The sequence below is a fragment of the Eupeodes corollae genome, chromosome 3 (genome assembly GCF_945859685.1).
Source record: "Eupeodes corollae chromosome 3, idEupCoro1.1, whole genome shotgun sequence".
In the NCBI taxonomy this organism is placed as follows: Eukaryota; Metazoa; Arthropoda; class Insecta; order Diptera; family Syrphidae; genus Eupeodes; species Eupeodes corollae.
The window spans coordinates 118542221-118568353 of record NC_079149.1 but is presented as its reverse complement, the minus strand read 5'-3'; the positions used below and the strand labels follow the sequence as shown (position 1 = coordinate 118568353).

At 30.0% G+C, this 26133-nt stretch overlaps 1 protein-coding gene and 1 long non-coding RNA gene across 2 annotated transcripts in view; one reads left to right on the top strand and one right to left on the bottom strand.

The window, feature by feature from the left end:
- Positions 1-26133, top strand: part of LOC129949429 (uncharacterized) — a 297671-nt gene that overhangs the window by 184661 nt on the left and 86877 nt on the right. Inside the window, exons 9-10 of the mRNA XM_056060884.1 lie at positions 1590-1733; positions 16254-16720. Coding sequence (XP_055916859.1) covers positions 1590-1733; positions 16254-16720 — 611 coding nt within the window. The remainder of the gene's footprint in view (positions 1-1589; positions 1734-16253; positions 16721-26133) is intronic.
- Positions 11606-12277, bottom strand: LOC129949430 (uncharacterized). Its single transcript, XR_008782037.1, has 3 exons — positions 12135-12277; positions 11838-12070; positions 11606-11725 (listed from the first exon to the last, which is right to left on the bottom strand). It is a non-coding gene; the product is annotated as an uncharacterized LOC129949430 (long non-coding RNA).

The following is a 26133-nucleotide window of genomic DNA, read 5'->3' as shown; positions in this document are numbered from 1 at the left end:
TAATATAATGGCAACTGTTTTTTTGGACTATAAGTAATACTTACAACTTTAATACAGAAGTGTCTATTTTCTCGGTCACCAAATTATTAACGTCAATAGAAAAACGTCATCAAATAGCCATCGTTTTTTTCTATAACCAAGTCTTACGCAGCAGTACCTTTCTTTTTTGAGTTAACAACATTAATTTAATGAGCCAAAATGTATATACTGTTGATTTTTCTCGGACTGTAAGTTATTCAAATAGTGACGTTAAATATTTCAGACGTTATTTCTAGTAGTGATTCTAGAACTCTAATACACTCAAATATAATCAAGCGACTGTTATCAACTGATATCTACTATCTCATATCCTTATTCAGTGACGTCAAATATTTGACACTGCTATCAAGTGACGTTTTTTATTAAATCAATAATTTGGTTTCCTCTAGAAGCAAATGAAGAACTCTTAATGACACTTTTTTTTAGAGTGGCATTGCATGGAAAAGACTTTTTTCGGTTAGCTTAAAGTTTTTAAACATTAAACAAACCATTTTCCACTAATTTATCTCAAACAAAGTTTTAATTAAAATCCAATCCTATGTGATATCACTATTGCTTTGTTAATAAAATCAATCGTTGCCTTAGGCATAAGTGTTTTCATGGATGAGTAAAAACTTAAAACTTGTCGTTTACTGTACACATTTTTCGGCAATTACGATAAATCAGCGGAAGGAGCTTGATATGTAGGAAGATTGTACAAAACTGTAAGTAATAAGAAAATCAGGAAATGGTAACAAAAATCAACTTAAAATGCCATAAATGTCTGTATATTGTATATTGCTCCCTCGATACCTTAAACCTTAAACCTTAAACCTACTTAGCATTATATTATGACAAAATTTATCTAAAAATGTAGGTATTATAAAATACCTCACTAAATTTTATTCTTACCGTGGGAATAACTGCGTCATTAAATTTTTGTTCTTAAGAACTTACAAAACAATCCAAATGAACGTCATAATATCTTCTTAAATTTTTCCAATCCTCCCCGGGCCTTAAATATTTTTTATTTTCGCAAGCTCCTGTGCTATTTCTTACTCATCCTGGATCATTTACTACGAAAATTTTCCAAAAACAAAAATTATAAATACCTGATATGGATATGTAAATGCATAAAATTATGTATAGATCTGTGAAAAAATAAATACGTACCTATGTTCTGCTTAAGGCAGACATCAGTATTATTCAAATATAAAATTCAGTGTTGTAAATCAGCTTCCCTGAGGCCTTTTTCTGTTCATTTTGTTTTTCTTTTCAACATCGAACAATACCTTTTCTGCTGGCCATTAAATATGATGTAATTGTACATAATACCATTTTAAGCCATTAATATACTGTTGTACATATATTTATCTATAAAAAATACATATTTATATTTCTACTTTATTTTCATGCTCTCTATTACATGCTGCTTGCACTTTTTACTACCGCTGTTGCTGCTTCTGCTACTGAATTGCACACAACTTGCAACTTACAACCAAACCGAATCCAACTGAACTGAAATGTAAAATTGATGTTACCTCACCGGTGCGGCGTGTAACGTATAACAGTGTAACAGCATTCGTGAACGTAAGAAAATCGTCGAACTGTGGAGCGGAGTTGCTCAATATTGCCTTTTAGTTGGTAACTACAATAGCGCAACAGCAATTTTGGAAACTCTGGAATCACCACCAATAGCTCGACTCAAAGTTACGGTAAGTACACACTCTAGGATACTGGTACAAGTCACAAACTCCCATACAAGCCATGCCTCGTGCTTTGATCCCCTCATATCCATTATATTATGATTCCAACAAGTATCCTTGTGTAATATTTTAGACTATAGATGATGGGTTTTTGGTATTGGAATTGGAAGGTAGATGATGGTAGGAGCCTCGCTCAAAAGAAAATGCTTCGAATGTTCGAAACATTTATCTCCTTTGAATTCCCTTTAAAATGTTATAAAGTTTTTCTCTTCTGCTCTGAACTGAATATATGCATAGCGCACTCCTTCATATAGAAATGTAAAAGGATACACCTGCTCTTCATCCTCACCCTCTATTGAAAACATCTATATCATATAGTCTTTTGAGGCTTTTTTGGTTACGATCGATGGCGAAAAAGGCAGCTTTCGCAAAGGACCTTCTACATCTACATCTGCAACATTCTCCACGGAGACCTTTATCTCTTTCGTTTTCGTTCACCGCATAAACTAAATAAAGTGAATGTTAACCTAGTAAATATTAAGGGAATATTTTTCCTGCCAACCTGACGGCAGTGTATAAAGGTATGTGCGCACTTTCGACGTCGTAGTCGGTAGGTTCCTGAACTCAAACCCTATAACTCGATATTGTCGATATTGATTTATGGTATTGCTTTGGTATCTATCGCCTAACCTGGCCGTCTGCATTCTGGACAACAAAAAGATGGCAATGGCAACGACCTTTTTTTGAGTTCTGACTTTAGAAACTGCAGCAGCACCACCAACAACACCACCACTAGCCTGGAAAACATTTCACACAGGTCAAAGTGTAAGTTACTGAATTTGGTTGGAAAATTTATGGTGATGCCATAGTGACCGTATGCCCAGCCCAGTCCTGCTAAAGCTAACTGAGGCGCTTTTATTTTGATTCTCTTTTTTACTTTTTTTTAAAGTGGAATTGATGTGATATGACATCAGAGATGAAAAGTTAGGAGCCATCCAGAATGATTCAAAGTGATGTGATGAGGGGGTTGTATTTTGGTGAAAATAACTACGAAATCGGATTGCACTTTTAGCAATTAGTTTTTCAAAAAGGGAAATAGCCTTTCATTAGAGAAAATATCAAAGGCACAAAGGGTGTTCCTGTCAATCATTATTGATAGATGGAATAATGCATTTTTTAAAGGGTATTTTTGTTTCCTATGAAGCGAAGATAAATGTCATGAAAGACATTTATCTTCATTTTGTATGGATTTCAAAAATTGTCACGAATAAAATGCTTCCCCAGAATGTTTCCTTTTTTCGAACATTGAGAACGCAAATGATACTCAACAGTTTCACTAGGAAATAATTAGTATCAGGAAACATATTTTCAGGGAAATCAAGTTGGCATTAGATTGGATTTTTGTTAACGGGAAATTTATTTCAGGATTGAACAAAATATTCGACGTAAAATATACGGCAAAATTGAGGAAATTGAGTCCTGTAAACAAATCTAAATTTCTGCTAAAAAATGGTTTTCAAATCTGCTGAAATAAAAATTATAACAAGACTTGCTCCATAGGCATCTTACAAGTATCAACGATATTTTAAAAGAAATGGCCCTTTATTTAGAACTTCCTTCCTTTGAAAAATGGAACTTCAGAAATTAGCACAATTGTTTCTGAGATGACCATATCCTCGAATAGGTAAACTATGTGCCACGTAGATGCGCTGTTGAAACCACAAGTAGTCAGTCATATAGTCATAGACAAAAAGTAGTTGCTAATTATCAACATATCAATTGCTGTAATGAACCAGCCAACAAATTATGGACGTAGTCAGCATATCGTGACAATTTGTTCAAAATAAATATCGTTCAATTTATTCAAAAGTAGGTTTCCTCTCTGAATATGTCTTTAGAATGAAAATTAGGATCCGTTTCCACAAGTTTAATATTCTTCAAATATTCATAATTTAGGGCTCATTTTTGAGTATGCACTGTATAAAAGAAAAAAGAATTTGACATACCGCAGAAACAGTCCAAGTCTTCCTTCCCCGAACTTGACGAAAATACAAAATTCGTAATACATTAAAAACTAATTAGGGTACACAATCATTTATGTAGTATTTTATAAATAACTTACTACGGCCTGCAGCCTTACTCGCATGCTCTATTCTAAACACAAATTTGTCATACATTATTCTATCAAAACTTAAACCGTTTCTGCAGTATACCCAGTGGAAGCTCTCAAAATTGAAAAAATCCCTGATTTGAAACATTCTCAATAAATTAGCTATCTAGCACTGAAAGAGTTTTTCTATTCGGACCATTATTTCCTAATTTTTTCAACTTCATAATATTTGTACAGATTGTATACAGGATGTCTATTTTCAATCCGCATTTTAATGAACTTGGCAGAAAAATATCGTTTCAGTTTTAGCAGGGATTTTGTAAATAACATTCGTTCTATTGTAAATAACATTCCTTCATTTAAAAAATTAAATATCTATCGAAACCCACTTATATACCTATCCAAAAACATGACTTTATTACATTTTTTACTATTCGCGACCGTTTTTCTCCAAATCTATGAATTTGAAAAATCTATTAAGATCTTTCTTGTGTACAATACAAAAAGTACGTGCTACAGTCTTTAATTGAGCCTATTTCACCCCTTTAATTTCGTTGAGACCAAAATCAGATGTTTTTTAAGAGCGTGTTCAGGACCTATAAATGAAGCTTTCATCAAAATTCAAATTTTTTGTTCGTAATGTTTCGAAGTGAATATCGAGTTTTCGGGGAATATGAACTACTATTGAATTTTATCTCAAAAGAAACTGAACAAAACGTTAATACCAACTTCTTATAAGCTATAAACTCAGAGATTTTTAGTCGTAAACCAATTTTTACCAATTTTAGTAGTATTTCTTAAATTTTTTTATTTCTTGAATAAACAAATACGAATTGGATGAATGAAATATATTTGAAGTCAATACTTTCAATTTTTACGAGATATCGAGAACCGAACATCATATTTTACAAAATGTGAGTGAGTAAAATTAGTTTGAAGCCAAAATTTTTAATTTTTAAAAATATATTTAAGCCGAAAATCAATTTTTACGAACTTTTTTAAGGTATTTATTTTCAGTTTATTTTTGTTTGTCAGTTTTATTTTTCTCAAAATTTAATCGAACGTTCAAAACAGTATTTCTTATAAGATTAAATTAATTTAAAGTTAATATTTTTAAATTTAAACAAAAAGGTTATGGAGTCGAATATCTATGTTTACCAACACTTTTTAAAATTTTGTTAAAAATTGTCAATTCGATTTTTCTCAAAATTTTACCGAATGTTGACAACAATATTTCTTATAAGATAAAATAAGTTGGAAGCCTTAATCTCAAATTTTATTTAAGTCGAAATTCAATTTTTACAAATATTGAGTAATGTTTTTATTTTTTATAAAAAAAACTGTCAATTCAATTTTTCTCAAAATTTTACCAGACGTTGAAAACGTTGATTTTCGTTGCACAAAATTGTTATGGAGATAAAATCATTTTTATTCGTAAAATTTTCGAGGTGACAAATATTTGTTTTCAGTTTTTATTTTGATTTATGAAAACAACCGTTAATTGTTTTTTTTTTAATAAAATATATTTGTTTCGTATCATGTTACAATTTATAATATAAAATTCAATTCAAGTCTCTAGCGTCATTATTTAATGAGATATTTAGGGTAAACCAAAATATTCAAATTTTTTTTAAACTACTATGGTGAAACAAAACCACCCACGAAATTTTTTGAAAGCCCTTTCTGCAACTCTCTGCCTTATTATCTGTTTAATAACATTTTTTTGACGTCGACATCTCTTCTTTTTCTTGAGTTATGGACGACGAACGTAGACGCGCACACACAGACATTTCTCTAAAAATGTTGTGTTTCGACTCTAGAGACCTTGAAACGTCAATAAATGTCAAAATTTTCAATTCGACACACAAGACCCATTACAAAACTTTCTATGAGAATATAATAATCTTAATTTCTGTGACATTCAAAGTTTAGAAATAAAAAACAAGTTGACGGTTTTTTCGAAATAATTTCCCTTTGTTTTAAAACCATTAAAATAATTTATTAAATGGGTCCTTCTTAATCCTCAAACAAAAAGCTCTTATCATAACTCGCACACGTCAGCTTAAATTTCCTATTTTAATTTCAAATAAAATATTCAGAAGACTCCAAAAATATACGAATTATTACTATACCTGATCAACGGAGATTTTAAATTAATCGACCCTCTTTCCTCCAATGTTACAAAATAAATTATTTTTATCTATAAATCCTAATTAATTTATTTGGGACAATTTAATGCACTCTCAGTGAATTTCTATTAGTATTAAATCACACTTTCAATTCTTCAGTATTCAGTTTCAGTCGTTTTTTTATATTTTTGAAAAGACGACAGACGAACGAAACAATAAAATATCCTTTAATAAGATAAAATTCCTTTTGTGATGTCGAACGTGAACATTTTGTAGGATAATATAATTTCCGTTACGTTTTTTCTCGTCCTTTTAATATATACGCGCTACGCATCAACCATTTTCATTCTCTTTCTCTTTTTTTGAGTCTTCTTTTTCTTTCTCCTTTTGTAGAAAATGATTCATAAATTAAACATTATTTCTGGGTTATCAATATTAGGGAATTTTCAATTTGAATTAAATTCAAAAGAGGAAGACGGTAATTTCCTTGGTTAGCTAAAGTAAAGCTTTTTTTTTAAACTTATATATTTTGATATAATAGATACATAGATACTTTCGCATTCCAAAATTACATCTATTTTCTATTTTATGCATTTTTATATTCAGTAATGTTTTCCTTTTTATCTTGAAAATAAGTTTTGAACTCGAAGTAAAATGATGTCAGGGATGAATCTTTTGGCAAAGTTTAAACGTAATTTAAAAATATTTGTTCGTTCTACGTTCTATATTCGAAAACCCCTCCTCTCATTCCTCCCACATATATATGCATTACCTGCTGCGTTTTCAACTCTTTTCTCTATACCGTACCATACCTAACCTTTTAACCAACCTACCTACCTACTTATGGTGCGATGCGAGTTAACAACGTTGAGTGTTGTAAATTTTCACAGGGAGTTTCTCATTTACACTTTCTAAGCACGTAACGAAAATCTGAAATTATTTTTCAAATAAATGAATAAAAATATAATTTATACGAGAGCAGGAAAAATTATTGAGATATAAAAAAAGGCGAATGGAAAAATGGAAAAAGGGTATAAGGCACGTAGCAAAAATGATTTAGTTTTTATTTTTGTTTTTTGTTATGATTTTATTTTAAATTAAGTTTTTCAAATGCATCATTTATAGAGCTGAATGCATTTAATTAAAAATCAAATAAACATTTTCGAGTGTGATGAAAAGTTTTTTGGCAAAACTTTTTTAATTTAGTATTGTTTCTAGAGGATAGGTTTTTTGCTTATCGCCTTTAAACTATTGTTTTGTTTCAATTTAATCAAGTTTTTAGCAAAAATATATAAAGTGAGGAAGTTTTGTACATCTTGTGCATGTTAAAAAAATTAGACATAATTCTAAAAGCAACTTCCTTTCAAAGTGGAGTGAAATTGCAATAAATTAATATCACACTCTTATGGCATGTCATCATTCTCTTTTATTGGCAGAAGCAATGACTTTTGCAGAAATTAAGAAAATTATACTTCATGCCACTTCTTTATCCATAAATCAATTTAGATCAAATCCATTGCAACTCAATGTGTAGTTTTGCATAGTTTTGGAAATATTTAGATTGAAATTTTATTGATTTGAAAAGTTTTAAACAGATAGATTTTTTTGAAAAATTGACTTAGTTTTTGTGTGTTTAGTCAAATAAAACTGAGGGAAAACGTACATGAATGAATTGCCATCAGATTAACTTCAAAATTGAAATGGAATTTTGTTGCCAAAACGAGCTACGTACTATACGTTACGTTCACATTTCAACAAGGCAAAAAGCCATTTAATAAAAAGTAATAATAAAATAAAAAACAACTCTGCGGATTTTGTTGCCATCCCGAGATGAAAGTTTCATATTTCCCTTTCGAAAACTGATGAATATCTATGTTGAAATATTGATTGGTAGGTTTAAAATAAAAATATACAATATTTAACCTTCAACTCATAGAGCGGATGATTCAAGTCCAAAATTGAGCCATTTTGAGTTTTGTTAATCTTTTGATCCTTTAGGTTTAATGTGGAAATACGTTCATATATGTACATGTTCTAATGGAAGAATATTTTACAGAGAATGTTTTGAAAAGTATTTTTGATTTTTAAGTTTTAAATAATTTGCAAGGAATGACAACATTTTGCTACGGAAACAACTGAATTTTAGTTAATAGCTTAATATAAAAACTTTAATCACTTGCATTGAATTTTTTTCACACATTCTCAGATTTCAACATCCTTTTTTAAATGATAAGTGGATATTTTGTTAGGTTGAATTCATGACCCAATGAAATAGAAATTCCAATTGAATATTTTGATATACGCCATTATTCTTCTAATCTTACAATTTTTAAATATATTTTAATTACAACAGCCCGTAACATTCTCACTATGTATCGTACCTGGAGAAGAGATGTTAATATTCCATGGTTTTCTCAGTAAAATGATCTTGATAGAATAATAGCTTCACTTTACAAAACAAAATCTTGTGTTTAAAAGTAATTTGCAAAAAAAATATACTAGGCCTGCTTTCACTCGTTTACATTTTTTATTTCTTTAAAAATAAAAGGACACTTTATGAAATGGAATTCTTTCGAAGAACATAAATAATAATTCCGGACTATAATTGTAGGTAGATAAAGCCTTTTTTTTTGTAACCACATACATATCTTATAAACGGTCTTCTAATAGGATTTTCCAAAGTATAGCAATTAATACAAGCCATATTGTTAAATCTGTCAAATTTGCTGCCATTTGATAGAAGTTTTCATTTAATCTGTTTTTTCAACTCACGACAGACGTTTATATGTATTTGCTAACAACTCGTAAAAGAGATAAATGTATTTTATTACAATTTTGCTTTTAAATTTTCGTAACGCAACATTTTATAAAAATCTAAACAATTTTTTTTGATTTTTTTTTAAGAAGCAGAAAAAAAAATTTACTATTCAACACAAAGAAATTCACTCGTATTCAATAGGAAGGCTGATGCGAAATTCTATAAAATGTTTTTGAAATATCAGATACAATCATAAAACTTTTTCCAGAAGTATACAAAATCATTTAATAAATTTGGACATTTTTAAAAGCTCTAATCGTTGAAGATATTTCTTTTTCTGGTAATTAATCAGCGTTTTTATTATCTTGCCAATATTGTAACTGAATTGAATTGAAATTGAATTGAATTTGAAATTGCTGCAATAATTATATTTTAACTTCTGTTTAAAATATGTTTCGAATACTTGTGCATAATCTAAGGACTTCTTAGGTATTTATAAATACATTTTATTTTACTCATCAAGTCTTCTAAATGTGTAATCTCAAGTTTTGAATTGGTTCCTTATTTTTTGCACTTGAAAAAAAATCCTATGCTCATCATCTAGTACCATTGTTCTATATAAATTGGAAGTGCAATGTATTTTTGAAAACTATAACAATTGAAGGACCTTTTGATTAACATGATAAGCCACACTTTTTCTAAAACACAGTTTGTTTTAAGCTAAGTCTAGTGATAAATAATATATACATACATTTAGTCAAAAAAGTTTCTGTACAGCAGCCCAATTTGTGTGTTTTTTTTTACAAAACAAAGTACTATGAATTAATGTAAAAACCAAAGTCTCCGTACAGCAGCCTAATTTTAGTATTTTTTTTAAAAAAAGAGCCACGAATTAATGTAAAAACCAAAGTGGTAACATTGAAAAAAAGCTTATTTTCCATATTAACCTTTTTCCAAATTAAAACAAAAATCTGATTGTGATTTTCAAAGTACTTGTTTTTAATATATTGTTATAGTAAATGTTTAATCTCAGAATCAACCAAAATAAAGCTGCTATACGGAGACTTTTAGACTATGTGTACATATTTAATCTTTTAGCTATGTCCCGAGAGAGGTCGTTGGTATTTATTTGAGTGACATTTTTAGTTAAGATTTCTTTATTAAATCATTATTTATAAGTCACAAGTGAAAATTTATCAATTTTTAAAAGTCTTTTCATAAAAAAAAAAATTTTTTCAAAGAAATCATCGATAGCGAAGTTTTTGAAAAAGTATTTATCACACTAATTTCAGACCATCTGTTGTGACTTATTATGTTGTTATACAAAAAATCAAGTTACATTTAATTCTTATCCCTTAAAATTCTATTATCCCGAGATATTAAAAATGTTCCTTATCATGTTATGCAGATAAGCCCTTAAATTGTTAGTAAAGTGGGTGTATGCCACACCCAAGTTTAGTTTGAATAGAAACTTTGAAAATTTGACATTCCGATATTCACCACGCAGCGGCTGACATTTTAACGATAAAACTTTACATACATATTAAAAAAAAACTAAACATTTTAATGAGATAGGTTTTAAAACAATAAAAAATCTAACATAAATATATTTTGCAACTTCCAATCCATTTCCATTTTATCTTAGTACAAGTGTCAACGACCATTGACCAATAGATAATTGATAAATACCAAACTAGTAAATTTAAGAAGTCAATTGATAAATTTTTATACATATGTAATTAAGAATTACCAAGACATGTTTTAAGAACAAGAAAATGTATAAAATATTAATTATTGAAAAACCAAAACGATTTAATAAATGAGATTTTAGAAATCCAAATTTTAATTTATTTCAGCCATCAATTGTTATTTGAAAATCACACTATTGATATTTATAAGCAAGTTCGTAAAACCCAATAGTTCACTTTATTCTTTTTTGTTTATTAAAAATATGTAAATCATTCATGTTGTCATATAATAATAAATTGAACCACCTGAAATCATAATCGAATCAGAAGATTTATTGTTACAAATTCGGTATTAAAAATTATTGTACATTCAGGAGATTATTCGTGTGGTTCCAATTTGTTTGGGATTTTTTCCCTGAAATCCAGGATACTCTCCCAATCAGTGGATGCATTGAGTGTAAAATAACATAAAAACAAAAACAGCAACTTAAATTTAAAAAATCAACAAAAATTTCTTTTTAATTATAACGTTTGCTCATTTGCCTAGTCTTTTCTTTTTGGAATTTTCTGACCACCAGAGAAGAAAGGATGAATATACAATCATTTAAGCTTAAAACATTTTTTCAGATAAAATTGCAAGTGAAGCGAGTAATAGGGAATGAAGATGCGGAATTGTATGGAAGAGGAAGCAATTGCTTCCTTTTTTTAAATTTTGTTTTTGTATTATTTTCATTCCGTTTCATTTAAGTGCACATTTTTATCATTGCCTCTGCTTCTGCCCTCAACGCTGGCACTATTGGAGCTAGGACAGCATCAGGACGACGAACGACCGACTGAGGACGACCGACGAATGACGAGACGACGACGTGTTGTGTTGGATGTTGAAGGGATTGATTGAATCACGCTTCGGTGCAAGCAATCCTCATACATTCATCACTAGCGTAACCATGTGATTCGATTAATTTTATTGATAGGCACTGAAACAGGTCACCTCTGCTCTATATGTAGATATGTACCTAGTCCAACTTACAACACTGATAGACTTCAAGTTGATATGAATGAAATCAAATCAAATAAATATAAAAAAAAAAAACAAGTAAAACGCAAAGTGAAAAAACGAAATGAAATCGCATTGCCTATCGGAAATCAACAGAATCATTGTTATCCTGCATTCGATTGGACAACGACACAGTGGACAATTTTATTGTACTACTTTTTTTGCACTTTAGATAGGTTTTCTTTTTTTAACAATTTATTTTCTTTTTACTCCCCTTTGATGTGACTTTATTGAATTTAGTCTCTCTTGATCTTCTGAGCTGGAAAAGTATTATAAAGTTTTTAAAAGTGACTTTTTTATCATTCTTTTCGTCTTTATACGAGTAAAGTTTACTTAAGTGGATACATAATTCACTTAAATTTTATATTTACAGTGGTAATGTCTTCTTTTTTTGAGTTTATTCTTTGAATTTGAGTTTATTCAATTTGATGGTTAAAATTGAGAGGTAAAGACAGAGATAACTTGCTTCATTTAAGAAAATTTTTATGACCTTCTTTCATGTCTTGGTGTGAATAAATTTTTTTCCATTAAAGTCCTTTCAGTTTCTTAAACAGAGAAAGGAAATCAAAGTGCTTTTAGGGCTTTAACACTCAAAACATAAAATCTTTTTTAAAATTAAAACAAAATTATTAAAGCTGAATCAACATTAAATAAATCTTAATACATACATACATATAAATTACTTGTCACGATGTTCGGTGATGGATTTGTAAACCGTATACAGTTTCATTCAACTTAAAAGAAAATGTAGCTTAGATGGCGCTATGTCAATCTTCCAAACGTTTTATATAAGCTACAATTTAATAGCATAATCGCCAAATGTTGCTGAGACAAAAGTATAAGTTCATTTTTTTTCTAATAAACGAAATACAGTGAATTTTACTCTTCCAATTTTTGGTGTTAGCATAGCCGGCCACGTGTTACTTAAACCGAAGTATAAATGAAATTCATACTATAGTGAAAACCAAATACGTAATACATTAAACTGAAAGACAAATTCTGCACTGTTAGATACGTTAACCAAAAATATTGTGCACCGATAATAATTTTATTGTTATAAGGGTTGACGGTAGAAAATCAGTCATGAAGGTTGCCATGTTGTTTCTACACATAGCATCTATGTAAAAAAAATGGTGGTATACATGTTGTTCCCCTACCGTTAACATGCAGTTTACAACAATGTAATCTGACAAAAAAAACGTTAGCAACCGCAAAGCCTGCCGGGTTCAGCTAGTTATATAAATGTTTTGGAATTTAAATGAACCTTTTGGCACGGTTTTTTTTATGGAACCAAATAAAAAAATACATAATTGACTCTCAACTAGAGGTGTTCACTATTCAGTGTAATTGACACATTAAATATGCGATGAAATCATTTTTGTGTTTTTTTTTTCATAGATTCTTTTTAATTGGTTATAAGTAGATTGCCATCAATATGTTTACTTTGTCAAATTATTTGTCTAGGAAAACAAAATTTAAAATAAGTTCATATGAACGGAACACGTACATTTTTGTTATTCATTTTTGAAAGTTTCAGTATTGATATTATTAAAAAAAAATTAAAAATAATTTAATGCGTAATATTTTACAGTTAATTGTGTTACATTACAATCCATATATAATAAATTGTTGATTTGCAGTTGCATACAAAAGCTTTTTTGAAGATATTATAATTTTAGGGAGTAAAATACATTTATTTTAATGGGACACGTATTGTTCTCAAAATCATACGTTCTTTCCTTTTATGCATATTTGCAACTTAATCTGGGTTTCTTATTAACTCCCCATATGAAGTTATTATAATCGGTCCGATTTTTCCAATTGAAAATTTTCAAGGCTGGAAACTTACTTTACCTCATAGAAAATATTGTTTTCGCCATTCTGTAGATTTTCTTATAGAAATCTAACAGCCCGTTTTGTTCATACAAAATTAAAATCTACAAAAAAACAGTACCCAAAATTGCTGAAAATTGATTTTGAGCTCTCGATATTTCATAAACAGTAGAATTTATTAACTTCTAATTAATTTTATCCAATTTGTACTTGGTTATATAAGAAATAGAAACTTTTAAGAAACGCTACTAAAATTGCTTAATATTGGTTTTCGACTAAAAATCTCGTTAACAAAAATAGATTTTAAAATCAAACTATTTCATCATATGTAAAATATTGTTGGTAATGGTAATTTTTGTTAAGAAAACTTAACTTGACAAATTTTTTAACAAAACTCGATAACCTACAAACATAGAGTCGATAATACACTGATTGCGTTGTTTATTAGGGTCAGATGTGAGAAACAAGTCTAGGGTGTTGGCTGATTGACCTGCAACTTCAGAAATTCTAGTTGACTTGTCGAAAAGTTAAGTTAATTGATTCAACTTCTCAAAAACCTTAACATAATTTCCTTCGGGTGTTGTATGGCCAGAAAAGCGAAACCAAGAAGAAGAATTTCAGTATGAGGATTATAGGCAACAATTATTTGAATGGAGTCAAACAGAGCACCAAATTCGTTAAAAGTTGAATTTCTGTCCTGATTTGAACTTCGAAAAAAAAAACTTTTGGATAATGTCTAAAGTGAAATTTAATCACATGTACTTAAACTGTTAGAAAAATTAACAAATCTCAAAATGAGTTGAAAGCACTTCAGCATAATATACCGTGGGGGACAAATTAATTTTTGTTACTTGTTTTTATTTTAACTTCGTGGGCTTGAAAATAAGAAATGTTCCTGGTGAAGTCATAATTTTACCTAATATATCTTCGCGATTAGCGATTTTCTGAGATACTTAATAAAACTTTAATATTGGATTCACTTTAAATATTGTTCCATTTCATAACTTCAAACTCATTCCTATTAGTGTTTATTTCTTGACAGCTTAAAGGAAAAAAAACGTGACATTTTCATTTTTCTTTTAAACTTGATCCTTTGAAACAAATGAACGGTTTATTCCATCAAAAAAAACCGCAGAGTTTTTGTGAGTAAATTTAACTAAAGGGTTTGTCAATAAGGATGCAAAAAAAACAAGCTGTGTTAAAGTTACTAACACAATTATTTTTTTTATTTGAAAGACGCATGTATTCCATTAAGTGTAGAATGTGACATCATTCAAATGCCCGCCTAGGCTTCTTACGGTGACAAGAATCCGAGTGATCAAATTTTCAATGACTCTTCCGCATAGAAGCCGCTGAATGTAAGCGAAACCTTTGTTATGTTAACTTTTAGGGCATCGATTGATTTATTTGCATAGGCCTGCGAATTCAAGGAACCCCACAGAAAAAAGTCTAGCGGGGTCACATCGCATGGCTGTGGTGGCCGAAGTACGGACCAATACCGCCGCCGGCTCAAAATCCACACCCAACGGTAACTTTGTGAGGATGCGTTATTACCTGCGTGGGTTGGTGTCGCCCCATTTACGGAAATTTTGCTTGTTAGCAAAAAATACGCCAAGTCAATAAAGACGATTTTTCGGCCAAAAATTGGGCTCCTCTTTCAAACGATAGTGAGCGACTTCACTCACAGGCGCCAAAATCTACACATGCCAATCGAAAAACCCTTTATAGTATTCATTTCCGAAAAAACTATAAACTACCATACTTTTCTGTTTTTTTTCGAATTTATGTAAAAAACATTTTTTTCAAAATCTTAGTACATTCTTGTAAGAAATCTATGGCAATATTTATTTTGCTGGGTTATCGGTGACAAAAAGAAGCATCCTATTTAATTTAAAGTTCAATATCTCAGCTACAAATGTGTATAAATGAAATTAATAAATATTGTTTTTTAAATAATTGGATATTTAACAATAACAACAAGTTGGGTTATTTCATCGGAATTCTCCGTACTATCTTGACCTTTTTTTCATCCATTTAATTTCCTATTTAATTCAAATGAAAAAGCACTTTATTATCTTTTTTCTAATTCCTTATTATTGTACGATTATTTAATGACCAAATCCGAAACATGAAAAAAACCTCTTGAATTAATTTTTTCGTTCGATTTTCTTTTTGCTGAGTTTTGATATTTCGTCCTTATTTTTCAAATAATAATCCATACCTTTATTATTATGATGATGGTAGACTTAACAAACCAATCACCATAACGACAAGAAATAATATAACTTCAATGTATAACAATAACTCCTCCCAACGATCAGCACAATCCCCCCCTCATCCGCCAACAATCGCAATTTTCTCAATGGATTTCATGGCATTTAGCATGTCATAAAATCTGATTTACAATTTCCATTAAGGATTTATTATCCCCAATCTATGTAACAATTGGTATAAGGCTCCATCATTCACATTGCCTTGTTGTTTGTGTATAGAAGAGGTATATGGTATAAGAAAGGTATACATAAGGTAATGGCAAAGCCATATCCTGTCGAAAGAGCACAATACCCTTATACGCATATTCTGCGATTCTGCTTATCACAAGAATTGAATTCTATCCCCAAAAATAAAAATAAAAACGAAAAAATGACAGGGCTTCTTTTCAACACCATTACTCTCACTCACCATCGTCATCATCGTCTTCGGTGATATCCAATCCTTGTTACTGTAATGTCCTTGTACTTGTACTTTTGTTTTCTTTTTTGCTTTCCATTTTTTTTATTTTTTGTGGTCGGATTGTGGTTTGTGGGTGTTTCGTCGTTTTGTTTGTTCGTTATGTGTATGTTGTTACCTACATTTGTAGATTTTCTTGTTTTCTTTCTTGGTAATGGAAATTGGAATATCATCAACGACCTGGATACATATACGACGTCATCAACATCCAATGATATGTTTAGTGGAGTAAGTTATCATCGACATGCCAGCAATTGGATTGTATGCAACGACATGCCGAAGGATATGGGGATTTGTGGACAAAACAAGCAATCGTCTTAAATGAAAACCAAAAGACTGATCATACGACCGTTGTGGTGGTTGTATCATCCACATCTACCGCTGCGGCAACATCATCGTCAACGACAACCGTAACAGGAGCAACAACGACCTCAACGACGATGATGACGACGGCGACGGCAACGATGACAAAGCCGCCTTCGTCCTCGCTGTCGGTGTCACCACCGCTGCCGCCTCCTCCCACACTGCCAGTAGGAGCAACGATAGTAACAACAACATCGACCTTGCCACCGCCGCCGCCGCCATCGATATCGGAGAAAAAACCAACGAAACCAAACGATTGGGTGGTCATACCCGTGTTTGCTGATATTGTTAAGCTGGCTATATCAGGACGTGAGGATTGCCTCCAGAGGTAAGTCCAAAATATACATACACATACATTGCCATATACTCCTACATACATACACTCTTCAATGTACATGTACACTATGCTATAGAGAATGTTATTTGTAACCTTAATTTGATTTTTCCTTCTTTGTTGCGTCCTGATATGGTTTGGGTTCTCGGTAAGAGTCTGAGTTTGATTTTTGATTTTGCCTCAACCGAAACCATAAAATCTTCGTTTTTTTTATTGACGAAGCAAAAACTGACATTTAAGATTAAAATTTGTTGATGGTGGTTTTGTGATTTGACATTTTTTTTGAAAATCTAAATCATGAATACAAAAAAAAGTAGGAAACAGGAAATCGAATCATGATTTTGATTAAGATATAGGTATTTGATTTTTTGTTGGTATCCTTGGGATCAATAAAATAATAATTTATTTACAATTCAATAAATTCCATCAATAAGTTGAGTTTAGACCTGTAAAATATTTTTTTTTTGTGTCTCTTATGCGGAAATGATATCATGATACTCAAGAAGGACATAACCAATCAAAAGGAGCTAAAGATGATTTAACTGTCGCAAATTTTAATCTTTTTTAAATGATTAAAAGTGCCTGCTTAAATCATCTCCTTTTTAAGGACATCGCTCATAGACGTTGTGGGGAGTGAGCAATACAATACTTTAAACTTAAGAATTATGTGAAATGTGTCTGTTAGTAAAATACAGAATTCTGAATCGATATATTGGTTATAACTTGAAAGGAAATACGATTTTTAAGTTATTTCTGTTGTTGAAAATTACCAAAAAAACCCACAGCGTTTTGTACCTAGATTAATCAAAATAACTACAAAAAAAGAACACATTTTTAGGTATTTAAATTAAAGTACCTACCATTATTAAGAAATAATTCCGCCGTTTTTTCATGATACTGTTATTCTTGTTGTTTTATATAAATAAAAGGAGGAAATAATTTTTTCTAAAAAATTCTTAATGTAAAATTAAATTAAAAAAAAAACAATAAAAGTAGAAGGATAGTTTCTCCTCTTATCAGGAGATTCTTCAATTCTTTTCAAGAGAGGACAATCATTATTTTAATATTTTTAGATTTAAAACTTTTCCAATCTTAATATGCCTTGCAACATAAACAAAGTTTATATATATTTTTTTTTAATTTGAAGTAACTACAAAATGAAGCTTTCAAGTGTTTATTATGTTTCCCTTTCAGGGATATCCTTTTCCCTAGATGCCAATATAGACCAAGTGTTCACTACAGATACGATTTATTATTTATTTAATAGTTATATTGTTAGATTTTAATTAAATATTCAGAAGTTCAGTGTAAAAGTATTTAAATAAGAAAACAAGTTAAGAAAACTAAAATGCTCACCTAATTTCATTTAACGATTTCTAATTTTACCGTGGTTTTAACGTCTCACTGCATCTTGGTTAAAAATTTTACGTTTCAAAAATAACAAATTTTTTTTTCATTTGATATTATTCAAATTTGTTTTCTTTTAATTTTCTTTAGTACTTAAATATCGGGTGAAACTATGATAATGTGTACTATGGCGTATGTGTACTTATTATGAGTTGTTAAATAAAGTGCTAGTATAAATTTTGAGGTTATGGGGTACCTAGTCAGATGAAATTTAATAAAACAAATAAAATATTTATGTATGTATTTAACTCTATTAAATATTTATGTTCTGATGAGGTTGATAATTTATTTTCTAAATTTGTAAATTATAGTTTGTACGGTGAGTTTAATAGTTTTAGAGATTATATGTTACCGACGCAGAAGTTTGTTTTTAATTTGGAATAATGTTAATTTCTATTTTTCTTTTTCTTTTTTGAAAAATTGTGTGTTAAGATATTTTTAACTACCCATTAAAAGTTATGGTAATGGGTTCAAATTTTGTAAATTAAAAATGTTTACCATTTCTCGACGTTCAAACATCCTTAGAACCTACATATATATATCATTAGTGTGTATACTCAAAGGCTTTACCTCAATACACTGTAAAGATATTGGCTTCAAAATTTGTATTAACTACGTTCAAAAAAATTCATTCAGTGTTTTGTAATAAAGCTATTCGAGCAAAAGTGAAAAATTTGACTGACCACAAATATATTTACAAAATGTCTTATTGCCATAAAAAATAATTCGCTCTTTTAAAAGCCTTCCACAGATTTTCTTTTGATCAAATTCGAAAATGGTACATAAAAGTGAATGAGAAGTATAAGAAAATATTCTTCATTAAAAAAAAAAAAAACAATCTTGAATCCATGCAAGCCCAATCACTCAGTCAAATCAAAAACATAAAACAGTTCTGGAAAATGGCTAAAGAAATAAACGGTTCACACAAACAATCTTGAATCCATGCAAGCCCAATCACTCAGTCAAATCAAAAACATAAAACAGTTCTGGAAAATGGCTAAAGAAATAAACGGCTTAAGTGTTTCTGTAGCTGATCTATCTAATTATTTAAAAAATCTTCTTCAAATCAACCCAACAACTACTTTCTCTTACTCACAACCACTCGTTTGTGATGATATATTGGGCACAGTTATATTACCCAATGAAATACTACTCCAAAGAGCCAAGGACGGAAAAGCCCCTAGTGAAGATGGGATACCCTACCAATATTTTAAAAATGCAATAAGATTTTTGATAATGCTGATGTGCTGTCTTCTTTTAAAAATCTATATTTTTTGCAGTCCATAAGAAATGCAGTTGAGAACTACCGAGGCATATCCTTCATGAATATCATTGCGAAGATATTTTGTGGTGTTCTCATCAACAGGCTTGAAAATTGGGTGGACGTAAACAACATTCTTACAGACGTTCAAGCGTGCTTGAGAAAGAACTATTCTACGGTTGACCACATATTTAATCTAACATCAATAGTAAAAGCATTTTAAGCGAGAATCAAAAAAGTCGATTTTAAAGCTGCATTTGAACTTGTAAATCCAAATGCTTTATTTTTAAAACTTTCCCAACTTGGAGTTTCAACTAAATTCATCCAAATAATTCGTTGTTTGTACACAGTTACTGATGTGGAATGGATGGCAAAACATATTCAAAACCTTTCGAATCACTCACTGGAGTAAAGCAGGGATGTCTACTCAGTGCTCTTCTATTTGCTCTTTTTATTAATGATATTGTTACGCATAATCCAGGAGGTGTCCGCATTGCCGATACCGTAACAAATGTATTACTCAACGCCGATGACCTTCTCTTGTTATCCAAATCAGCAGAAACCTTGCAATTGATGGTAAATCGACTTACGGACTATTGTGTCAAGTTGGGTCTAGTGGTCAACACAGACAAAACAAAAGTAATTGTCTTTTTGCGTTCCACTCGGAGTGAAATTAGGAACACCAGGATACTTATTTCAAGTCGCTTAGAAGTATCGAAAGAATACAAGTATTTGGGAGTTTAACTAAATCTAACCCTGGATTATAGCAAGCACCTTATAGAAAAAGCAAATACTTCAAAAAGCTTAATTAATTAATTGGTAGAAGATTTTCTCTAACGATCACATAAACCTTTCAACATATTATAGTATTTTCAATGCAGTCGTGAAATTTTCTCTTTGTTATGCGGCACAAAAATGGGGTATGCAAGAGAACGAGGAAATTGAAAAGTTTCAAGGAAATTTCTTAAAGAAATTATTCAATATTCTTTTAACTGCTCCAAAATTTATTTGGAAACAGACCTGCCAAACCTTTTTAATTTAAGGCTGATTATTTAATTAAAGTGGTTGGTCTACGGGAAACTTGGTTATGCCGTTCTGCAAAATTCGGAATAAAGACTTGTAGGTTAGGACATGGAAAAACATTGCTGCTTCCTGTGAAGAAGTTGTGCGGATCAATCTCAACAATAGTATGGTTAGATGAATATGAAGTTCTACAAAATCATCCAAAAACTTTAAGAATCTAACCGAAATCAGATGATTAAAAATGCCCGTCAATCGGGGAGCAGATTACTCTATAGCTAGCTAAATTATAACTTGTTTGACAAGAACAACTTCCAAGATTCTCTCTCTTATAAAAACATTTCCCTATTTTTTAAATCAAGATGCGAACTTCTTCATTTAAATGGAAAACCATACAACGAAAGCTTTGTACAATTTTGCAATTTATGTCACTTGAGAGCTTTTATTTCATCAGTGTGTGTCCAATTTTTAACCAGCAAAGAGGAATATGCTTTAGTATACTCAAAATTCTAAATGGATTAGATTGGAAGAACCTTGTCAAAATGTCCAGAACTAGCTACCACTACAGAATGCTTATAATCATTTTATGAAAATATTTATACGATCAAATCAAATCTTGTTTCCTTTTCTTAATTTTATAACATTATGCATATGTACTTGTTCAGTTGTATACTTAAATATTTTAAAGTTACCAGTCAAGCTGACGGCTACCCCAATGTTTAAAAAAATTCAATAAATCTTTTGTAAAATTTATAATGATAACTTCCAATAATTGAATATTTGAATTTGAAAAAAAAAATGTGGTCTCGACAGTTGCTCTTGACATTATTAATTTGATTTTAAAAGACTATTTTTTGAATCACTTAAGCAGATAAAAAGTAGTTTTCGTACAAATAATTCTGTAAAGTAAAGTAAATAAGGTGGCACAACAGTCCATTAAGAACTAGGTCCTAGTGACTTATAACACTTAACCATTCCTGTGTCCGAGTAATGTTGTCAGGGATGGAATTAATTAATTAATTATTATGGCTCTTTGTTACTATTTTTAACTCAATAAAAAATAAGAAATATTCTATAAAAAACCATAAACTACAAATAGTATGATTTAATGCACTATGGCGTATGGGTACTTTTTCAGATTTTTTTTTTTTATAAAGTAAATTAACCAAACATATTTTTAATTAATACTTCCTCATTTAATACAAGGTACTTAACTTATACATGAACCGAAAACTAAAAAAAAATATCAGACTCAAGTTGAAAATTGAATTTCTCATAAAATTATTTTAAACAAACAGCATATTTCTAAGAAAATCCTTTTTTCCCAAAACACTTAATCATTCAAAATCCCAGTGGAAAATTCCTGAAAAATGCGTATAACATTATATATTGATGGTGTGAAATTCATCTTCACACACGACATTTTCCTGATTTACTGTGAAATATTTGTCAACCATCGAATTTAGCATTAAAAAGTTCAGACATTTTTATTCCCAGAAATGGTAAAAAGAGAAAAAGAAGGCTGAAGTAAATTCTCATCAACTGCTTTGTCTGCTTTTCATATATATTTGAGATTTCTTCTACTCTTATACATATCTCAAAGTCTTTTGAAAGAACTGAAATTCTTGAAAATTTAAAATATATGATTAGCAATTTCTCTTTAGGTTCTTTCAAAGAAGTTCAAGGTGGTAAAGATGCTGTTATTATTTTCTAGAGTTAAGAGAAATCACTTTTCAGAAAATCTGTTTTTCCCATTTGAAAGTTCAAGGTCAGTCCTCAGATAGAAGTTTATATTTTAAAATCCACTTGTTGCGTGTTTAGAAGATAAACAGCTTAAACATTTATTTTATTATTTTTTAAAAGAGTAAAGAAAATAAATCTCACGGCAAATAAAACATTTTTCATAATTCACCCACATTTTAAATAATACTGAAAGATTCTTTCCCAAGTGTATATTTATTTATCTTGAATTTAGTGGATATAATTCTCTCTATATGTACTTATGTCTCTTGCTTTTACGTATATATATTTCATTAATCTTAAATCTCTTGTGTATTTTCTGTTGAATAAAAATAAAAACTTTATTCTTTACTTAGTAAAAGTTGTGATACGTACTTACGTTCAGTTTATGTCTGTTATGACGTTTTTTCAAGCATATAATAAAACACCTTATTGCAATTTATATTCTATCTTTCACTCATTCAAGGTGCTTTTGCATAAAACTTAACTAATTATAAGTTTGTTTCATGTGTCGGTAGAAGAGGAGTTTTTCTCTGAAAACTTGATTTATATTCACTCATGTTTCATTCTTTTTCTGTATTAAAAGCAGTGGTGTCTCCTTGACAAAAATAAAAAAACAGTTGTTTAAAAGTTTTCAGAAATGTTTCTCCTCTAGAGATTTACTCGTATTCAAAAATAATAAAATATAGGTGTGAACTTTTTGTATGCATTTTGCTAGTAAACATATCCTGAAAATTTCATAAAGGGGCTCATTAGCAAATTTAATCTCTAACATTTTATCCCTACAGTTAGTTTGGATACAGTTGATATTTTCTGTACGTTTTGAGTTTTATTTCATTTCCTGAGAATTCTCAAATAGAAACAAAAAAATTTAATATTGTAGGAAAAGGTTCATATTCCCGGACTTTATTTTATATTCTTCAACGTGATAAGTTGACAGCCCTGAAATTAAAAGTTCCAATTTGAATCGTATTTTTTCAATCACAGAATAGGTACATTGAAGAAGTTGTGATATTTGTTAACACATCCCCCAGGAAGTTTGGAATTTGTTATGGGATTGTTGTGCTAAGGATGACGTTGAAAAACTTCATTTTCATGTGAATCTATCGTTCTCCAGCTTCAATTCCAACTCCAGTATTGACGTTGTATGTTTAGCTTAAGGTTTTTTTTACACTTTTACATCTTACACAAAGATTTTATTTATCTCTCTCTCCCTTTTCTCATTGGTAAGTATTTAATATTTTTTTGTGTTGTATTTGTTTGCAAAAGGAAAACAGCAAACTCGAAGAAATTCCATAGTATTTAATCCTTGATGATAAGGAAAAACACCATTGTGCACTTTTGTAAATCACGGAACCTTCACTAATGGCAAAGAATGCACTACACACAGCTTACAATATTATATATAGATGTTTATGTGTAGGTTTGATGAAATATTGTTATACGAAGCTGATGTTACGAAAACGGAATACCTAACCTTATAGCGTATATACCGTTGCATGTAGAAAAAAAAAGAAATAAAGTTAGTTGGAGAAAAGTTTTTATATCTACATTTTACAAGGCAAAAAGTGGTGTGCGCTTGGGATAAATGATGGCAGGTGTTGCCTGTTGGATGGCAAGGTATTAGATTTCAATATTGTCTGTAGCTAGAGATACATATGTATGTATGTAGCTCAAAGTATAAATCAGCAAGAATAATACCTGAGATGCTCATTAAGGAAGAAAAATGTGTGAGAAAATATCGCTGAATAGGCAAATAATAAAAAAAGAAGCACCAACAACACAAAGGTGATGATGAGAGATGAAAAAAGATTTACAAGAGTTGGAATCTTTTGTTTTTATCAATAGGTGAGTACATAGGTATCATGATCCTGGAGCATACTAGAGTTCATGTTATCTGATTAATTAGAGATGAAAGTTAAAGAAAAAGTTGATTACAACAGATAAAATACTTAAAAAGTAAACATATGTGGGAGGTAGAATTCAAGGATCAACTAGGATTAAGAATTATTATGATTACACTTTGAATTCTCGGTCTTGTTTTCTATCAAGCTTTTGTTAAGAATATGGAAGTGATTTTCAAAGCTCAAGGCTTAAAACGAAAGATTAGTGTTTTTGTTGTGTTATTTGTTTGCTTCAAGTGAACAATGTTAATTATAATTGTGTGCCTACTTTTTTCCTGGAATAATATTAAGTAATCTTTTCAACAAAAAAAAAACACTTTTACTTTCTTAAATAAAAGAAAGAAAATCTTTAATTATCCGCTCTCGGTCCGAAGCTTAAGTACAAGATTCTGTTCTGTATATTTTTTAGATTTATATCTAAGATATTAATTATCAAAAAAGTTGTAAGGTTACTTTCCTTATTCAAGGTGGCGTAAAATTGAGTATGCAATGTTGTTTTTTACTAATATTTGTACTTAATTAAAAATTTGATGCACTATTTTTTATCTGTCAGTATATCTATTGCAGCTGTCAAGTTTAAAAATATCATATATAATTCACGTAAAAATGAACTCGGTGTAAAGAGTGTTTTTCTTAGGTACATAAACTTTGAATGAAAACAAAAAAAAAGGCTGGGATGCGACCCACACTGATAACTTTCCATCCCGCCTGTCAATTTTTCTTGCTTAAAAGTTTGTCTATATGCACTCGTATCATTTTTTACCAAATTTGCGTACTATTTTTTGTAGATTTTATTTTTTATGAAAAAACGGACTGTTGGATTTTTACATAAAAATTACTGAGTATCGAAAATAATATTTTCTGTGAAATAAAATAAGTTTGAAGCCAATATCTACAATTTTTGAAAAGATATTTCAGTAGAAAATCATCGATAATCAGTCGTAAGATTTTGGAGGTGACAAATTTTTTTTTCAGTTTTTTTGATTTATAAAAAAAACCGTTAAATGGATTTTTTTTCAAAAAAATACTTCTTTGATATCACGTTACAATAAATGATAAAAATTTAATTCAAGTCTCTAGCGTTTTGGTTCGTAAGATTTTTAGGGTAATCAAAATGTTCACCTTTTTTTCAAACTGCTATGGTAAAAAAACCACTAATGCAATTTTCTTGAGAGCCCTTTCTGCATCTTTCTGCCTTTTTATCTGTATAACAAAATTTATTTGAAATCGATATCTCTTCTGGTTCTTGAGCTATGGACGATGAAAAAAACGTACACGCACGCAAAGACATCTTTCTAAAAATCTTTTATTTCGACTCTAGGGACCTTGAAACGTCAAGAAATGTAAAAATTATCAATTTGACCAATCGGACAAAAGATGATATTAACTTGCGATAAAGAAGAACTATGTATATGACAGGTTTTGAATTCGTACAACAACTCGAGATTTTAATCAAACATGACATACGATAGTATAGAAGCCGAAAAAATTGGTTCTCCTGCACCCATCCGTCTGTCTGTTTTGGCCTCTATAGCCTAAAGCATTAAGTCGATTGACTTCAAATTTGAAAATTAAGGATTTAAGCCGATTCGGGTTTGACGTTTTTTTTTTTTTCATTTCAATGCATACAAAAAATATTTAATTGAAAATAGAATTTTAAAAAAATCGTTTTAACGATAACGATTTAGGAAAAAATTCAATTTTTAAAAACAAACTTTTCTTGCAACTTCAAATTTAAATCTTAAAATGCAAGACCTATATTTATACAGACTTTTTGGATACTTCATTCTTTTAGCATTGTAATTTAAAAATATAGTCTAATCTGGATGCCTAGTTTTCAATGACTTCTCCTAACTTTTGTGGTCGTATAGCTGCAATAACGTTGCAAATGTTGTTATCCAAGCGATAAATAGTTTTGAGCTTATCAATGGAGACTAGCAAAACATAGTCAAGCAAGTTAAAAATCACGATCTTGGAGTTTAATTCAAGACTCTGTTATGTGAAACTTATACATTTAACCAAATGTGAGTTTCATGAAAAGTGAGCGCGCTGCACGTATTTCGAATAGAACCCTG